Here is a 20,537-nt window from a genome sequence, read left to right as displayed (position 1 = left end):
TTTGTAGAAAATACTTTCAAAAAGTTTTGTTTCTGTGAATTTTTCGTGCAGCTCCTATATCTCAGTTGTATTTCGTCTCTACATTCCCCTACCCTTTGGCGTAACCCTTTGCTTTGTTGGCAAAGGTAATGAAACCAACGGCGACAATGTATATATTTGTAATTTCAACATTTTACACTTTTATTTAAGTATAATAATTTTTTTTTAATTCTCAGTGTTCAATAACAAAGTCTTTGTCAATAGACTTAGCATATATTAGGACTTATAAGTTAGACATCCTATATTTAGTAAACCAAATGAAATTTTATTGATAATGAAAATAAAAAAAGAATTATAAATTATATTTTTGTATAACAGTACTGCCATCTTCTTTTTATGAAATTTAAAAAAAAAAAAAAGAATCTTTTGTTAAATTTTTCTGTACATTATATTTGGTTAATGGTATAGAAATTGCATGAAATACAAGAAAATGTAAAAACAATACAAAAAATTTTAAATGAATACACACACATACATACAGTTTTGCAATTTATAATCATAATTTCTCCTTTTTATATAATTTCCTCCTTAAATCATTTAGATGTACGAATACTACTTTATTCCGGAAATTTAGACTTGTTTTCACATAAAAAAGCATTCAATTACATAATATATGTGTACATATATATATATATAAGAAAAATGTTATTAATTTACAAAAACTGTTAATATTTTTTTGTTAAAAATTACTCACATTTTTACTCACATTTTATTTTGTTCTCTTTTTTTGGAAATTTTTGTATTGCCCAATTTCCGTTGAAAATTCTTCTAAATAAAATGAGAAGAATAAAAATAAATTTTAATCCTACTTTTGTGGTAAATTACTTAAGTGCGGAGAATAGATTTTAGGAATATTAAGTAGTAACCACAAAACTCATGTATGTACATGCATATAAATATATATATATAAAACATAATGTATACATATATTATGAAATAATTTTAAGCTATCTTTAAAGTTTTGCGGAAAAATTTTATTTTAAAATTTTTAATCTATCTAAAAATTTATCGTATGCTCCTATTAAATAAATTTGTATGTGGGTCATTATTAATATAAAGACTATACAACCGTCGAGCGGAAGGTAAAATCTCTGTTTTACAAGAATTAACTGTAGAGTAATAGATCTTTTTATATAGAGTAGAAATGTGTGTTGTTTAAAGAAAGAAAATCTCTTATAAAGGGAAATTATTGAATTTAAACTCGATTTATTTGAAAAGCATGTTGGTAGATTCAGTAGATTTTGTTCAAGGTATGTTGATTTTGCAACTTAAATTTTGTTACTTAAATTCAAAATTAATGGCCCACAATTGAATCGATGTGAAAATTGATAATTTATACACCTTACAGATTTTAAAACGTACTCATATAGTATTTTAAGTATCTATACTAAATATATTGAATCTCTCAATAATATAAATGATAATTCATTAATTATTTGAAAACAAAACGTTGTACACTCTGTACTATGCAAAATTTATTTTAGTAAAAATTATAAAATTTATTTGCATTTTACTTTTATTTATAACAAATCTAAAATTTTATGATTTTTTATTAAGATTCCTAGTAAGATTTTTCTCTATTTAGTACTACGATTATTATAAATTAAGTTAAACATTAAATACAAAGGCGAATATTATCATTGTCTTAGCAAGCACCTAAAAAAAAAGGAGCAAATATAAATAACCTAAGAAAAGAAGTATTTATGTATATGTGCACGTGTGACGGTATTTTATACACATTTTATCAAATTTTAAGAAATTTTTGAGGAAGAGAAGTAAAAGAGTCCTTGAAACCAATCTTCCTTTGTGTTTTTATATAATTTTTTTTTTTCAATTTAATTTTACTCTTATCGGTTTTCCTTTTCATAATTTTTAATTTAAATAATTTCAAAATTTTTTTTATAAAAAAAAAAAACCACAACAACATTCCCGAAATTAATACTATTAAAAAGTCAACCTGAACAACCTGAATTAAAAGTGGTTAAAATGATAATGTCACTAATATTGATCGAGATTAAATATATTAGTGGTGAAATTGTGGTAAAATATATTATAGGTGACATACTTTTTCATTACATTCAGGATAATTCAGAAAGATATACAACATTGTATACTACTGGTTAGACTCTAACCGTTAGAGGATTAAAAATTAAAAAAAAATCAAATGTAGAAATATTTTTTTTTTTTTGAGATTACGCATTTTATCCAATATTTCCTGTAAACCATGAAAAATTCTGATAGAAAAAAATGAAAATTTCTATAAATTTCATAAGAAATTGTTGGGATAAAGGAAACTAAAAAAATATAAAATTGAAAAATTTGAAATTTTTCCCAAGCTTCTATCTTTTTCGGAAAGAAAGTTATTAAAAAGAAAACCTGAACAAGTAAAAATTTTATGAAAATTCGTTAAAATTCATGTAACACGAAACTCTTTGAGATTTTGCACCTACTCCGAAACAAAAGTTTTGCAAATTTTTGATCTTCTAACCAATGTCATACTTTTTCGTATAAATTTCTGAATCATCTTCTATATATGTTAAAAAATAAAATGAATTAAAAACGTGGTAAATTTTTTAATTGTTTAAAAGTACAAAATTCTCTTAAACTCTTCAAATTATTTTTTTCAAGTCAATCCTACGCGTAAAATTAACAGAGTAAGTTCGTAAATTCTGTTGTAGAAAAATCTGTTGCTTAGTATATGTACGTATATACAAAGTGTTCTTTTTATTTACAAATTCTAAATAAAATTTACCGTAATTCTCGACCGTAATTGTTTACACTTAAATAAATCTAATATGAGTACCTAACGTAATCATGTTATTTATTCCAAAATTACAATAGTTTCCTAAATTGTCATAAACTATATTTAAATTATCTTGCCCAATAAACTCAATTAATTTTAATTGAAATGTTTATTTGTTTTTTTTCACATTTTAAATTTACAATTTTAAAATCTTAATAATTAAGTCAAATCATATAATAAAAATTAATTGAATTGTTTACTTTTCTTTAAGATTTTCAAATAAATTATAATTATTTTTTTTTTTTGTGTAAAAGTAAATGTTAAGAAACTATTATCATAAAGTGACTAATTTATGGCAATAACAAAATATTATTTAATTAATTTGCGCATTAATGTTATACTTCCATTGTCAACTATGATTTACATTATTAAGATTTCAATAATTTTTTGTTACAAAGTACCTACAAGCATAAATAAAAATCTTGAGAAATAAAAAATTAAGAATTTTCATCTTTTATCATTGTTATCTCATTCTCATATTTTTTTATATTTGTATACTGTCCACACATTTATATTAAATTTTTAACGTAAACAATAATTAACGTGACAATAGTTGAACAATATAGGCATTTAGAATAGTTTGACATACATAATACCTATCCAACATTGAAGAGCACAATACATAATATTTGACATATTTGTAATAGTGATTTTTAATTTCAAAAATTAAATTATGTGCAGCGCATATACAGATAATTCACAATAGAAAATAAGAGCGAATATATTATTTACTGTCACAATGTAACAAATTTAAAACAATATGAGAATTGTCATGAAATTATCAAAACTAATGAAAATGGTTACGAAATTATTAAAAATTTGAGAAAATCTTCAATGAGAACATAAATTTTCTCATTTAACATTTAAACTGGATTCATTGGTTCGTTGTTGATTCATTGGTAAATAAATTTGAAACTTTTGATAAAAGAAGCTGTACTAAAAATAAAGAGAATGTCAATTTTCAAATTAAAATTTTCATAAAACTATTCAAAACTATTTTCTGTACATTTACCACTATTCAATATACATATTTATAATTCTCCATTTTTCAAAAAAATTTCTCCCAAAATATTTAACCTTTTTGACTTTACTAAACTTTATTTTTAAAATTTTCAGTTTTTCATTTGTTTTTTTTGTAACATTGAATTTTATCTATAAAATTTACAATTAACTTCTTCTATAATTGTATAACAGTTTGATAATGAATTGCAATCACTTCATATAATTGAGAAAATATTCAAAAAACTGAAATGAAATTCACCTTATCAATAATTCAACATAATATTGTGGTAACTATACCGTATGGACGTATTATACTTGATTTTTAATAAAATAAAATTTTGCGAATCTCATATATCCAACAATGAAATTTTTCTCTTGTATAATTTACGCATTATTATTATGTACCTATGTACATATTATCTGGTAGTACGTCATATATTTCTTATTAATATTAATATAAAATGTAAATTATTCAATTTAATAGTATAAAAATATTATCATAACATTTTTTTCATATATATGCGACGTAATATCCGAATTTTGTAACACGCGGTAAAAAAAAACAATTTCAAAAAATTTATTAAATAAATTACAGCTTCATATATTATGGAGACTCATATACAATCTTTAATATTAAATTTTTTCATATAAAGCACAGCCTCATCTAATATTTTAAATAGATACATTATTTGTTGTACATAGTACAAAAGCAGAGTTTACTCTTGTTCAAAATTAAATGCTTAATTTTCAATCAAATTGTCATATACTCGTATTCTAGAGAGTTCCGATATTTCCACATAATCAAAAACTATTAAATAAACGCATTCAATATTAAACAATACGAGTATGTTAAAAGCAATCATTATTTTTTAACACAAATCTTACATTTTTACATTACATTTACATCTGGTTCACTTTTTACACTAAAACAAGTTTCAATCAACACGAAAATCAATAATGGATGAAGATGATTGTATATGCGAAAAATTTGTTCTACCTTTATGTTATATTTCGTTCCATTTTCAATAAATTTCCTCATATTTTCTCCCAAATCTCTTAACTAATTTTTTCTCAACTCTCACCCCCGATTTTATTCTCAACACAACTTAATTCATATTGTATTTGTAGTATTCCAAATTCTGATTATTATTTTTTTTCATTTGGTTTTTACTCCAGACGAGATCCTTTTTTGTTTCTTTATATTATACGCCTTCAAAGTAAATTTATTTTTAATATAATAAATTTGGTAAAATAAAAGGATTTCGTGACAGTAAAAAATATTTTTGTTATATACGATTTCAATCAAAAAAAAAATTCTTTTTTTAAAGAAACTACCAAAATTTTTGTTTTTAACTTTCTCTTTATTAAAAAAAAACTTTTATTATAGCAATTGTAATGGTGAAATAAAATCGAATTATTGAAAATTGGTGATATTTAAAAGTTGTATTATTACCAAATCGCAATGAAAAAGAAAGAAGTTCCTTAATATAACAATAAAACAGATGCGACACTTAAAATATTGAATTGAATAGCAATTTAATATTTATTAAAAAAATATAACTTTAATATTTTTGTATATTGGAATTCATTGTTTGGAATTTTATTGTTATATTGGAACTCAGTAATTGGAAGAACAACTCTAATAAAGCTACAATATTATTTATTAACAATACTGTAATAAAAATCAAGTACATTTATATGGGAAATTTAATGGGAAATTTTTGTATAGGCCTATAAAATAAATTTAAAATTATTTTATAAGCAGTCTTTTACAAAACATAATTTTTATTTCATTATTAAAAAGGTGTCATAAATTTTATAAATTTTTAAATAAAATTTTATCGAAATTATATAATCTTTATACTTACCTTTTGTATTCCAATATAATGTATCTACATAAATAGACTCAAGTACAATTTATCCCAAGTACAATTTTTTCATAATTTTAATTTCTGCATATACATACAAGAATTTTGTCTCCACTCCAAAAATTTCTACAATCAAAATATTTAAAAATTAATTAGCAAATCAATAATAATAAAAGCTATTAAGGCAAGCTATCAACGAATGAAAATGAATTCATTTGCAACAAATTCGATGCAGCCCGTTTATAATATATAATACCAAATACAAATTCCCTTGCATAAATTTACCAAATACTGAGAATTTATTAAAATTATACACAATTCAGTATATACCTATACACCTTAAATTTCTTGTTTGTTTTAATTAGAGGAAATTATGTGTTCTCTACCTTTGTTCCTTAATTTTAATTTTGAGAACTCTCATTATACGTGCATACAGTTACGGATCTACCATATTAGCAAAATAAATAATAAGCGCCAGAAAACAGGGACGGCATTAATAACAAATTTCATATTCACCATGATATAATGTACAAGAAAGTTGATTTATTATGCGTACAATGTTTTTTGTAGGTTGTTCATTGCTTTGAAGTCATGAAGGAGGGGCAGTGGGGTGCACAATTTTTGGAATCCGTGTAGGGGGGCATAACAATTGAATACCGGGCCTGCATACATATTCATATATATGGATCAGAATTAACAAGAATAATATTTAATGCTATTTAATTAATTTGTTTGAAAAAAGAAATATTTTTTTACCAAAAAATCCTTATTACTTTGAATGTTGTGTTTAAAAATGCAAAGATTTTGCTTTTTACTTCTCTTATGTACATACATACATACATATTTTTTTTTCTGTGTTGCGTTTTAGCATATAATTTAAAATTTAATGAGATTTTAATGATTTTTAATAGGAATTACAAAAATGAACAGGTAAAAACTTTTGTTTATACTTCCTTCCGTATTAAAATGCACACATACACCTATAAAGTATTAAAGTATTTTAATAAGAAAAACAAAAACGTAAACCAGCATGAGATTTTACGAGTATTTTAATTATGACGGCATAGAATGTAAGGTGAGAAATTTATTTAAGAAAAACAACAGGTTTTTTTTTTATAGATTCCTTAGATTTTTATAGATTTGAATTTAAATTGAAATTATATTGAATACAAATTATATACTTAACAAGCATTCTGATCAATTGATTTTGTATAATTAATAATATATTAAGCCGAATTATTGGAGCTAGAAATTTCCCGAATTTAATTGAATTTAATTGAATAAAAAATTTTGGTTTATCGTATAAAATATTACGAAAGCCAACAAGTTAATCTTAAAATTCGTTACGATAATGCTCGAATTCAAAGGTTAATTGCGTGAGTTAAGAAAAATAATTATATTTTTTAAATGGTATGGCATTTACCTTTAGAAAAAGCTTGCTGTTTCGGAAACGTAAGGTGGAGGTAAGGAAAAATTCAAATTATTCAAATTTCGATAGCTGATGAGGAGGTGAAGGTGGATAAAAAACTTTCTTCCAACGAAATTAACTGACGCACGAATGGACGAACAGAGTGAAAGTAATAAACACTTTTTTTTTATTTTTTTGGAAAAATGCTAGCTTTACATATATATAATAGTAATGTATAATTTGTATTATTCAATGTAACAATAAATTGCTGAAAAAAATATCATATACACATGTACTACCCCATAACGGCAAGACAATAAAATTTCAATAGGAAGTATACGAGTATATAAAACATGAAATAGTTGTAACACTATTGTAACATAAATAAAATTTACTATCTTGTATATAATACATAAAACATCTGCCCTATACAATTTAATTAATTAAATTTAAATATATTAAAATAATTCAGTATTTCAATAATATAATTCTATTATTTGGATCGTAAATTGACAGGATAAAGGGTATAATATTAAATCATATAAAATACACAATTTAAATTCAAATTACATACATACATACATGTATACAAATATAATATACCATTATATACGTATGTGATAATATAAAGCTTACTTAATAGTTAAAAATATTGATGACAATGAAATTAATTTTAACATTTTATATAATAAATCTATTATATATAGGAATTCTTAAATCAAGGATAATAATAATTTAAAATTACTATTGATGATCCTTAACAGCAAGTGGCGAATAAAATTAAAATATCAAATCGACAATAGATTCGATTAAATTACTCACATATTCCATTTTTAGAATTTATTATAGATATATAATAAATTATTCTGAAGTTTTAAATGTTATTTTTGTTCGAAACAATTATATTTGTGATTGAAATCCTTTTTTTGAAGAGAGAATCAATATTTGAATTTACATACATATATTTTTTGTGCTACCAAAGAGGCATTGTATCCATAATATATTATTCCCAGAATTTTTAATATAAATTCAATATTAAATTATAAAACATAGATAATTGAGACTTTCATTTTCATTTTTACCAATTATTTCTATGTATATAGGCGCATGTATAAAGAAAATATAATTGGTTTGTTTTACAGTATTTAATTCGGTTCTCAAATTAAACAAGGATATTATGTTACTATATTTTATTTACGATAATTATATTAAATTTAAATTCAGGTTACAAAATACAACAATAAAGAGTGAAAAAATTTCTGAAATTTTTATTTTTATGAAATAAAATCTTATTATGGTGCTAATATCCTACATAATACCTCCATATAACTTTTCGATCTTTTCAAAAAGCTTATTTAATGATATACTCAAATAACTTGATTTATAGATTTATATCTATATGCTAATATAACTGAGCCATTTAGGTATTTGAAAAACAAATTATAATTTTTTGTATTTTACAACCTTAAACTCTAATTTCTAATTTCATGAGTGGAACGTTATGATCTAATGTGATTATGGTCTTACGAAATATTTAATAGAAAATATTCATTTTCAAATTGTCTCACATATTGTACTGTTTTAGATTAGATTTAGATTATTAGAAAAGACCTCGGAACTTTTGTATAAAATTGTTGGAAAATATTTCATACCCTACAACTATATGCAATCTATATGCAGAAATTAAAAATATTATAATAACCAATGAGTCGTGAGTTCAATTTAATTCTATAGCATAATTAAAATAAAAGTATACTAATAAATACTTACAAAACATCTGGTATACGTTCTTAAAACGTCCATATAAATTTTTTGTTTATGATTAAAGATATAGAGAATCGGTTCCTTAAAAAAATCCATTAACAATATTTTTGATGTATAAACAAACCATACACAATTTGAATGCTTTAGAACCCATAAAAAACTATAACAATTACAATGGAGGCGTTCAGCAAATTAATGGTCCATTTGCAAAAATGACATTTCGAGTAAATTGCAATTGAAATATTTAAATATTTAATTTTTTAAGAAAATTTTTAATTTTTAAAAGCGGCAAAAAATGGACTTATGCCTAAAATATAGTGAAAAGAGGAGTAAATTAAGTATTTTGAAAATATAGAACAATTCATTAGCCCATTACAACTCTATTGAACATAATAACTCATTTTTGCAAAAATGTTGGATACGCCACTATAATGTGCCGAATGCCTCAATTTAATATTTTCAAAAATTTTAAATTTTTATTCAGCAATAAAAATACAATAAATGAAAATTGTAAGCAAATCTATGCAAATTTTTAATTAATCGCACATTGTATTAATTATAATTTACAATAATTTAAAAATTTCTAGTTTCAAAACACATAAATATTATAAAACTTTGAAAATATGCAAAATTAACAAAAAATATTAATGACCCCAATAAAAATTACTAATGCACATAGAACAAAATATTATGAGCGAGCGATGACAGTGTCACCATGTTAATTAAAATTTTTTTAATTTTTTTTTTTATAATTATGTATATATAAAAGCAAAATTGAATATTGAATTTATTTAAATTCGTTTCTCTAGAATACCTACATTAAATTGAATGAAATTATATAGAAAATATTAATGTATGAAAATATGTACGCATAATATTTTTAGGTAATAAACTTTAAATAGTCAAATATAATTGCACACAATTTTCATTGAATTTAACCTTAAATATATTATTTCAGAAGTAGAAAATTAAAATTATTGAATTTATTTGAAAATTATAATTTATTTTTAGTAATTTTTAAATTTATTGGAATTAGACCAAGTTAAACGAGTTATTTAAGTAAAATCATTTATTACAAGTGTATAATACAAGGGTAATATTTCCAAGAAAATATTATTAATGGAGTTATAGTTGTATATATATATAAAATATTGATTGAGATTGTTAATTGACATTAAAGCGGCCAAAATTTCGAAGTAATTTTGAATATAGAATACAAGAAAAAAAAATTTCCGGGTAACTAGGAAACTATAGTTCTTTTCTCCTCTAGCCGCAGGATTGTTCATGACTCGCAGTCCATTTACACTAGCCCTATTTATATAGGATCTTAACGAATCACAATATGTATAGACATTTCTATTTTTCGGAGTCATATTTTGACACTCCTAAGGATTTCTTTACTTATATTACATGAAAACCACAGAAAAAGATCTAATAAGTCTTATTTGTATTTATCACGTAAGTTAGAAATTCAATTCTTAAAAGTTATTCAATTGCAAAACTTTAAAAATTTAACTTTTAATTTTCATACACATTGACCTTCAAAAGCAGAAAAGTTCTAACTTTAAAAAGTGAATTTTTAAAAATCTGCCATTATTTTTCTTTATCGGTAATGTTTTTTTTTCCTTAAAATTCATGTAATTTAACAAAACACAAAATAAATTAATTATGATTAATCAAACAACATTTAATATTAACAATCATCTTAAAGGTGTATATAGAAGGTCAAATAAACGCAACAATTTACGATAAAAAAAACTTGCATTTTCAAAATAATAAATTTAAAACAAAAAATTTCATACGTATGTATGTATGTATCAATAAAAATTAATTATAGTGCTTCCCTTCCTTAAAATATGAAAAAAATTTTCAATGACGTAAGAAACATTAATTAATAGTTACAATTCTCTCCGTATAGCAATGAATTTTTATTAACTGTAACAAAAATTTTTCTGTCTATTCTAATATTCTGGCTTAAATAAATTGTATGGGTGTACAATATTATTTTCTATCTCTGCACAAAATAGCATCCAACTACTCTCTATTATATACAATTAAAATAAAGAAAAACAAATAGAAAATTATTATGTATAATAATAAGTAGACTTATTTAAAAAAAAAAGAGAAATCATACAAAAAAAAATCAAAACATCCCCCAATTAATTTCATAATACCCACCCATATCCTGTTCCTGACACAACACATTATTATTTTGTTAGTTACTGTTTTCTCTTGTATAAAATTTTTGATTTTTATTAACATTTTTTGTTTTTTTTTTTGATTTCTTATAAAAATGCCTACATTTTTTATGAATTAAGTTCTTTTTTTTATATTTGAACAAAAAAAAATTCTTGAAAATGTCGGAAAATCTTTAAGAAATTACTCTTAATCGTAAATTATTTACATATGTATGTACCAGAGGTTTCCAAATGTTTTTCTCTCTCGTAGACTCCTTGTCGTGTTTTTAAATTTTTGATAGATCCCCTCTGCTAATTTCTTTGATAGATTTAAATTTCTAATAGTAGTAAGGTACACCTATGATGTGAAAACTGATTTAATTAAATTCATATTTTTTTATTAAATTTAATTAATTTAGTTATTTAATTTAAATAAAAATTAAGTAATTCTTACATGAGCCAGACTAACTAAAAAATAAATTCAATCTTATACAAAAATCACTTGTTTTTTTAGTCAATATTATCAGATATTTATTTTTCATTTCGTAGACCCCAGGCAGGTTTTCATGGATTATATAGACCACTTTGGGAATCACTGGTATGTGCAAATGTGTAAACTTATGCACGTATGCAAACACAATATGAAAAATTATTTAATTTATAATTTCCTTATTTTGTTTTTTGTTTGGTTTTTTTTTATTTGTTTGTTCCACTTTATATGTTTTCCTTTGTATGTTCAAATGAAAAAAAAAAAACAAGACGAATTTTATTATTTTGTACCGTTTTATGTGCACATATTATCCTTATAAAGTTAGCAATATAGTCTTAGGCAATTTTCATTCATCAAAGTATCTTTACGGAAAAGGAAACAAAAAAATATCTAAAAAATAAAAATTTAATAAAATAAAAAAGAACAATTTCAATCAATCACAAAGTTTTACAGATTTTGTAATAAAACGGTTCTTTTTTTTTTTTTTATTACTTTTTTCTTTTGTAAAATTCATTTCGAACCGTTTTGGTAAGCACTGTTTCCTTCTCTATGTCTCCCTCTTATACTTTAAGTTCTTCATGATCCTTTTTCCTTTTAAAGACAAAAAGGATAGAATTTTAAGTTTAACATTAAATAATTTAAATTTCGTAATTTCTTTTTTCATTTTAACAAATAAAATTTAAAGAAAAAATTTTTTTTTCATATTTTCAATTCCATTTACAAATTAATTGTTCATGTTTATGTGCATTACACTGTAAAAAATTTAAGTATGAAATTGATACATTTTCTCCTATTCGTGTAAATTAATAAATAATTAGTGTTGAATAAAGTTAAAAATTTAATTAAAATAGAATCAATAAATAAATAATATTAAAATAATGAAGAAGGAATTTTTGAAATCCACAAAAAAAATGGTAATTTTATGCAAAATTGAATGTTAATAATCTGCAACAACTAAATACATATATAAATTATCGTATATAAATGAAAATATAAATATTTTGCATCAGAATTTTAGGTAATCTGTAATAACTTCTTTAATCAATTGGAAATTTAATTAATTTAATACGAAAAATCTTAAATATAGAGGTACACCCGCACAAGATTCATTTGAAAAACAATTATCAAATTTTTAACAGTGTAGAAATGGAAAATGACCCAAAAAAATAGAATATTGTCTGATAAAATTACTAAATGTTCCTTATTGTTCTGTTAGTGTATTTTATGTGCAAACAAAAATTTTAAGGAATACAAAAGATAAAAGATTGTGTGTTAATATATTTAAAAAAAAAAAAAACGAAGATTAAGAATAATAACAAACAACAAATAAAGTTTGTTTTTCTTTTTTCGGGAAAATTTATAAAATTTCAATACAAGACCTCTGTTGATAAACGTAAAATCATTTATCATTCAACGTTTTAGCTTTAAATTTTTTTATTTATTTATTGTTTTTTTTTTTTTTTTGTTGTATGAAGGAAACCTTTCACATTCTTTAAATTTTACTTTTGTTAAATAAATTTTTACTATGTACTAGTGAATTTATATTGCAAAAGCATGACGGGTCATTTCTTTGATTTCACCGTTATTTAATTCTACACAAATTTTACAAGTTCTATAATCTTGACACGAGTACAAGCAAAATTATGTACATGTAGTTTAAGGAATTGCACAGGTATTATCAAGATTCTTCTCAAAATTCGTTTGTAACCTATAAATATTTGTAACTACATACGCATACTATATTCACACATAAGTTATATTTTTTTGGTAACCGTACATCGAACACCTTATCATACCAATAATCAAAAATGTAATATATTGAGAAAACCCAATTTTTCACAAATTAAGCGATTGTTAAATAAAGCGTCTATAAATCAGATTTAAATAACTGCAACACAACTCTAAATAGGATTTACTTATAATCTTAAAAAGTTCTGTTATGACAAAAAAAGGCCAAACGTTCTGAAATGAATCTGGATTTTATGAACAATTGTCTTAGCTATGCTTTAAAGCACATATGTACATATCTAATAATTATAATTAATCATGTGTACTATAAGATATAAAGGAAACGGTACGCATATTCCAGATCGATAAATTTCTTTTCCATGAGTAAAAGAGTTCTTGAAATTCTTGTAAACAAGAAATTTTTTTAAGTATAGAAATTACCAAATAAAAGTAATGAGAAAACATTCAAATCACTTTTAATATAAAAGAAAAATTAGAATTATGTACCTGTACAATCTTCTTTTGTCTAAAATAGAAATTAGAATTAAAAAAATGTGTTTAATATTTAAATATATTTTAAAGTCATGATAATTCTATTGAATTTTACTTTATTCTTGTACATTTTATATTAAATAATAATAATAAAAATTTTTAATATTTGAATAAAAATTTTACAAAAGTATTATAATAAATTTTACAAAATTTACAATAATCTACCACGACAATTAGCAGCCCCACATTGGCAAAATAATACTTTTCCAGGAACAACACCAACTTCATAATTATAATTCCATGTTAGTTCAGTTCCAGCACGTATATTTATAAGTGCAAAGAATGCAACCCAAGGGAAACGTAAATCATGTGTATCAACAAAAACATTTTGTACAAATAAATTTGGTGAACACGAATGCTAAAAATATTATAAATTAATTACTTTATAAATCATTAAAACTTAAAATACAATTTACATTGAAATATCTTCCAACATTACCAATACTCTTGGCATCCATAATATAGCAATATTCGTTTTTTCCAAATAATCTTCTCATCGATCTATTAAAAAAATTATATATTACTTAATTCATATAGCGATATAAAATAAATAATGAACTTGTATTTGGTTGTAATTTCCTCATAATTCTCTAATTGTGTATTGGGTACAAAATTAATAGCTTGTCTTTCTTGCTCGTCATCGTCATCATTTGTGCCATTAGTTGTACTACTGTTACTACGTTTAGCTGTAGCAGTTCTATTTCGAGTCGTTACTAATGCGGCGGACGTTTTTTCCGAAGGTTTCGGATTGAATTCTTCATCTGAATCACGTTCTGGGACATATTCATCACTTTCTATATCTTCTTGAGCGTCAGATTCATATCCTTCCTTTAACCGCTCGGCAACTTCTATATAGTCTAACTCAGCGAAATATTCATCTCCATCACCACACTATATACAATATAACAAGAAACAATCAAAAAACAACCAAAATCGAATTTCATAGTATTTCAATTTCTGCGTCTTGTTCTGAGATAAGCATCACTAAATGATGATTGTTTATATCGTAAAAAATTTAAAATTAATATTGTGTAAAAGCAAGAGTAAATCCATAAATATTATTCTTGTATGTAAGATTATAAATTTTTTACGATATAAATTACTTTTTAATGAAACTTTAAAAGGCACTTCTCAAAATAACATCCGAAATTTACCTCATTCGCTCTTTGTTCCGTTAACAGATTACCAGCGTATATGCAAATAAAAGCACCTTTTGGAACATCATTAATACAACGTAATCCCCATCCACGATTAGAAGTTTTAAAAACTTGTAATTTTGTTTCTAGAGGATGTTGGACAACGCGATTAATACATTTGCTGCTGCATTTACATCTGCAATAACAAATGAAACAAAATAAATAACATTTCAAAATAAATCAGGTTTTTTCACCTTGAATTACATTCATATATACCAGTTGTCACAGGCTCTAACAGTCTCTTGTAATAGTATCCAATGTTTTCCAAAGGTGTATGAGGATTTCCATATCTTGCACCTTCCAATGTCAATTGCCAACAGCTACATCTCGACTTGTCCTTATAAATATTAAATATATTAAATCGTAAAGACAAGTATTTTTGATATATCACTTACGGTACAGTCATCCTTACAATCGCAACCCACTAAAAATTCTGGATCAACATTCAAATTAACTCCCTCTGTTGGAATTCTATCAGCCGAATATTCACAATCTGGAGGCATGGTATGATCATAGTAATTTACGCACTGTATAGGAATTTTTTCCCGTCCTTCCGTAATATCCTGCAAAGGATATGTAATTTATAAATTAACAAATATTAATATAGGTATTTCAAAATTCTTTTATATACGTACGGCTTTATTAACAATACATTTTTTTACTTGATACTCATTTAAGCAGCCCACATCAGGATCAAAAACAAAGTTTTCAACATTTAATTCATTCCTTGTAAGTCTAAGGTACTTATGAACTTCTTCTATACTTCTTAAGTTACGACCACAAGGGGTTCTATATACAACACTTGTTTTTTTGTTTTTAATTTTATAAATAGATCTTTCCCAGCTATTTAGAAGAGGTTTAGATAAGACCCCATAATGTCCTTCAAAATGTTCTCTCAATATACAATGTGGACCACACATATGTGGCTTGAAAGTCCTGGGCGGTGGATTATTTTCACTCTTTGAAGAATAATAAATTAACTAAAACGAATTATTTTTCATCATTAGTATTTTATCATATTTAATATAGCTTTATGATGAATATAACTTACAGTTCCTTTAGGTTCTTCGTCATCAACAAATATCGTAGAATTATTCAAATGTTTAACAGCAGTAGCAGGTGCCGAATGTTCTTGAGATTCTTGTCTTGCTGTACTTTTCCTAGCAACCTGTGATCGAACGTGAGTTGTAGGTGGCGCAGGCTCAATTTGCGGATTTGACTGATTTTGTTGTTGTTGTTTAGCATTTTCATCATCTTGCATGTAACGAACAAATGGCTCACTCCGCTAGTTATTTAGATCAAAAAAATAAATAATATAATTAAAATATTTAAATCAATAATATTAAAATATTTTGATCAATTTCTTTTCATTTTATAGTTTGTCATTACCCTTGGCAATCTCGTTACTTGTGGAATGTTAGTTTTTTGAATTGCTTTAAATAGTGGTCCTAACCTAGTGGATCCACGATATATCCACTCTGTGTGATTTTTTTGCCCTTCAAAAAGCATTTGAATAAGACTTGCATCCACATCAACAACTTTAGCATAAATCCACTTCCCATTCAATTCTGTAACCATACTTTGACCCTTTTTGACTTGTACCATCGGCCGATTTTTTTTATAATTTATTAAGTAGTTTTGAATAAAATCTCTTGATCCTGGATGGATATCATCCCACACATTAGCAGATACTTCACAAATAAGGCGAACATCGCGATGATGTACATATTGTGTGTAACCATCATCAAAAAATATTAAATACCTATAAAATGAAAACCAAAATTCAATTTTTTTTAGAAAGGCCTTTCTCTATTGACAAAAATACCGGTAATTATTATAAGGTTGCAAAGCCTCGGCTATAACTCCAGGATAAAATGCACTTTTAATATCATTATGATACTCTTTTGTTTTATATAGGGTAGAAGCATCAAAAAGCGCAATAACTCGAGTACCTTAAGACATTTATATATATATATATATATCATATTTGACATTATCGATTTTAATTTAATACCTATTGATAATTGAACTTTGGGTACATCAGCATATGCTAAATGTTTGGCTGGCACTGATTTATACGTCGGTACTTTCATTTTGAAAAATTTTACTTTATAATATTTCATATTTTTTTGCTTTTCATTGGACGGTGGGTCAACTATTTCAACAACAGTACACGCTAACCAGCTTGCAATAACTTTATTCTTAGCAGCAAAATATTCACCTGTAATTACAATCGGAGGTCGATAAATTTCTCCAATTGGAGGTATCTAAAAATAACGTAAGATATTAATATAGAACTTATCATTTAAATTCATTTTTAAAAATACTTACTGTTAATTGGTTTGCTTGAGTTGATTCACCAAGAACGTAAGGTTTTCCAGAATTCAAATCAAGAGGAGCTAAAATTTTCATTTCAATTTTTGGGCACTGATAAAGAGCATTGTTCATCTTATCAGCATTCTTTTGTAATGCAGATAATGTATCATTTATCCAATCCGAGCTTTCTTGTATTTTTGCAATACGATTTTCAAGCAAAGATTTCGACCAAGTAAGTTGATTTTGAACTTCTGTACGAGACAAAACACCAGCAATTACAGTGTCCAATTCCTTTTGAATCATGTCTATTGTCTCTTCACTAAATTCATTATTTTCTAAAATTTATTTGTTTAAAGTTAAGAGCATTTTCAGATAAATACTATGTCTTACTGTTATCACTATTTTTTCCACCTTCATCTTCGTCACTGCTATCTAAAATCTCTACAAATTCATTAGTCTTTCGTGGAACTTCTGTTAGAAAAAGTGGCTGATGAGTTTCCAATAAATTACACCATTCCTCATATTTATTAACAACTGCTTCATAACATTCATCGCAAACATATTGTTGCAAATTTGGTTTGATTGTGACTTTATAAAAATGTAAAACAAAAATTGGTGCTAGATAGTACAATTGGCAAACTTTCTTGCATTCATAATTAACACATTCTTTATTATAAAATGTATATTTTTCCACAGATTCTACTGGGTTTTCCAATACATTTAGCTCCAAAGCTGTGTTGTCTTCACTCGGTTTTTCTGATTGTAACTCACTAACATTACAGTCTGGTTTTTCGAGTTTAGATTTTTCATTTGAAGTTTGAATATTTTCACCTTCAGAAATATCCATTTTTTCGATAGAATTTATGTCATCTGTTGGTATGTTGGTTTCTTTTGAGTCTGTTGAGTTTAAAGCTTCTTCTTTGCCTTCATCATTTTTATTTTCTACTGACTGAACCGAAGTTTCATCAACTCCTTTATCTTTCGAAGATTTTTCATCACTTGAATCTTCATCATCTAAATTAATAATTATGTCAGAAGTAACAGTACCTGAAGATTCCGTGTGCGTTGAACTTATTGTACTACCACCATCTTTGGCGATATTTTCCTTATCATTAGCTTCAGTGGTATCAACTTTTTCACGATTTTCTTCTGTATTCTCGGTTTCGACCTCCATCGGTTCGTCTTCCACACAGTTTTTGTTTTCCGGTAAGATTTCATTTTTATCATTTGATTTTTCTGTTTCAATTTTCTCCTCGTCAGAATCATCTAAACTAATAACCATAGGTTCTTCCTTATCTTTTTCTTTTTCTTTTTCTTTATTTTCGCTGATTTCCGCCTCATTATTTTTTTCTGCTTCAACCAACCTTTCAGAGCTAGGAATTTCTTCTTCTGCCCCATTCTTTTCTTTTCCTTTCTGATTTATTTCGTGCTCTATCGCATCACTTGCAGGTTTTTTATTCAAACTTTCGCCTGACACACTTATTTTATTATGTATTAAAGATTCCTTTTCATTATCATTTTCTATCTTAATCTTTTTACTGTCGGATAGGGGTTCGTTGTGAATTGATTCTTCTTCCATACTGTCAGTTGTTTTAGATTCCTCTTCTTCCTTATCATTTTCTACAACAGGTTTTTTATTATTTAAAATTTTTTCAGATTTTTCTTCGGTCACTAATTCAATACTTTGTGACTGTACCATTTGTTTTTCATTCTTGGAAGTCTGCCCCTGTTTTTCATTTTTCTCAATTTCTTCTATCTTCCTTTTTTTACGTTCTGTCTGATTAGTTGCTTCTTCAATTTCTTCATTCAATAATTCATCTTCTTTTTCTTTATCTTTATTGATCCTATCAATAACTAACTTCTCTATTATAATTTTGCCACTGTTATCTACTGTATTAGGTATCACAGGTATTTCTGCTGTACTAACTTGAATATTTTCGGTTGTAAATTCCTTTGATAAGTTTTCTTCCACATTTAAAGAAGAATCTAAGGACTGTTTTGTTTCACGATTTGCAAATTTTGTTGAACCTTTAACTTCAGACTCAAACTTTTCAGCTTCATAAATCAAATTCGCGTTATTACTTTGCAAATTGTCAATATTTTCTTCAATATGTGTTGCAAGTGTAGGATTGCATTTCAGTTTATCTATTTGATCTGTAGGTTGACCATTTTCAGACGAAAACATTTCATTTTCTTGAGTTTCGCTTCCTGAATTTGATGGTGTAAGATCTTCATAAATATTTTTTTCCTGAGTTTCAGAATTGGAACTCTTTTTAAATATATTTTCAGTATCATGCTTTTGAACATTTTCCCCTCCAGTTTTGCTGCTATAAATCTCTTTAATTTTCTCGTTTTCAATTTTTTCTGTATTCTCACAATTGAGATCCTTGCCTTTTATTTCTGGTTCATTTTCCTGTTTATCTTGCAAAAAAACACCTCGCAATATTTCAGCTTTGTCAGATTTCTCTTCCAAACACCCAAAAACACTTAGTTGTTTCGAACAACCCTCTTTCTCATTTAATAAATTAGAAATTTCTAGAGCTGTTTCTTTTACTAATTTATCAATTCCTGAACTTTCAGTATTAATTTCTATTGAGCTTTCAATTACACTTTTATCTGAGTTTGTTATATTAACAGAATCGGAACAAGTGGCAACTTTAATGTTGTCAGTTACTGAACTAGAACTTTCTCCTTCCCGACTTTCCTTTTCAGAAAATAGTTCCCCTTGAATTTCGCCTGCTTCTTGATTTATGCTTTTAAGGGATTCTGATATTTTATTGAACACTGATTGCAAATCGTGCTCACTCTCATCTGCTATGTCTTGCATGATTACAATTACTGTATTTTAATATCACTAATAAGATTGTTTTTAAACTTACTAAAAGAAATAGCCGACAGAAATTTCGTTCCAAACGCTCTTAAAATTATTCGCACCAAATAATAATAAATATCTAACCCTTCATACACAAGAATGTAAATCAGCGTCCATTTTTATTTAAACTTTTCTGTATTCTTATAATGAAAGTGGATGTAAATTGTTTATATTTTCGCAAAACAAACTTGCTTTAAATAAGTGCACACAATTCTTTCTTATTTTTATTTCATCAGATTTGAACAAAATTTTCTCAAAAATTTCAAACCATAAACCTCACCGCTTATCTTCAAAATAATGGCATTTGCACAAGTGTTACCAG

At 25.2% G+C, this 20,537-nt stretch overlaps 1 protein-coding gene across 1 annotated transcript; it reads right to left on the bottom strand.

The window, feature by feature from the left end:
* Window positions 1-13,870: 13,870 nt before the first annotated feature.
* Window positions 13,871-20,495, bottom strand: LOC129614622 (histone-lysine N-methyltransferase eggless). The gene is made up of 13 exons (XM_055529339.1): window positions 17,734-20,495; window positions 17,359-17,678; window positions 17,042-17,294; window positions 16,853-16,979; window positions 16,417-16,789; window positions 16,079-16,312; window positions 15,663-16,007; window positions 15,423-15,590; window positions 15,222-15,364; window positions 14,986-15,163; window positions 14,391-14,722; window positions 14,248-14,332; window positions 13,871-14,189 (listed from the first exon to the last, which is right to left on the bottom strand). The coding sequence occupies exons 1-13, from the start codon at window positions 20,168-20,170 to the stop codon at window positions 13,983-13,985; spliced, it is 5,202 nt and encodes a 1,733-aa protein (XP_055385314.1). The 5' UTR covers window positions 20,171-20,495; the 3' UTR covers window positions 13,871-13,982.
* Window positions 20,496-20,537: the final 42 nt, after the last annotated feature.

The sequence above is a fragment of the Condylostylus longicornis genome, unplaced genomic scaffold (assembly GCF_029603195.1).
Source record: "Condylostylus longicornis isolate FDR11 unplaced genomic scaffold, ASM2960319v2 ptg000114l, whole genome shotgun sequence".
In the NCBI taxonomy this organism is placed as follows: domain Eukaryota; kingdom Metazoa; phylum Arthropoda; class Insecta; order Diptera; family Dolichopodidae; genus Condylostylus; species Condylostylus longicornis.
This window is presented reverse-complemented; position numbering and strand designations above follow the sequence as displayed.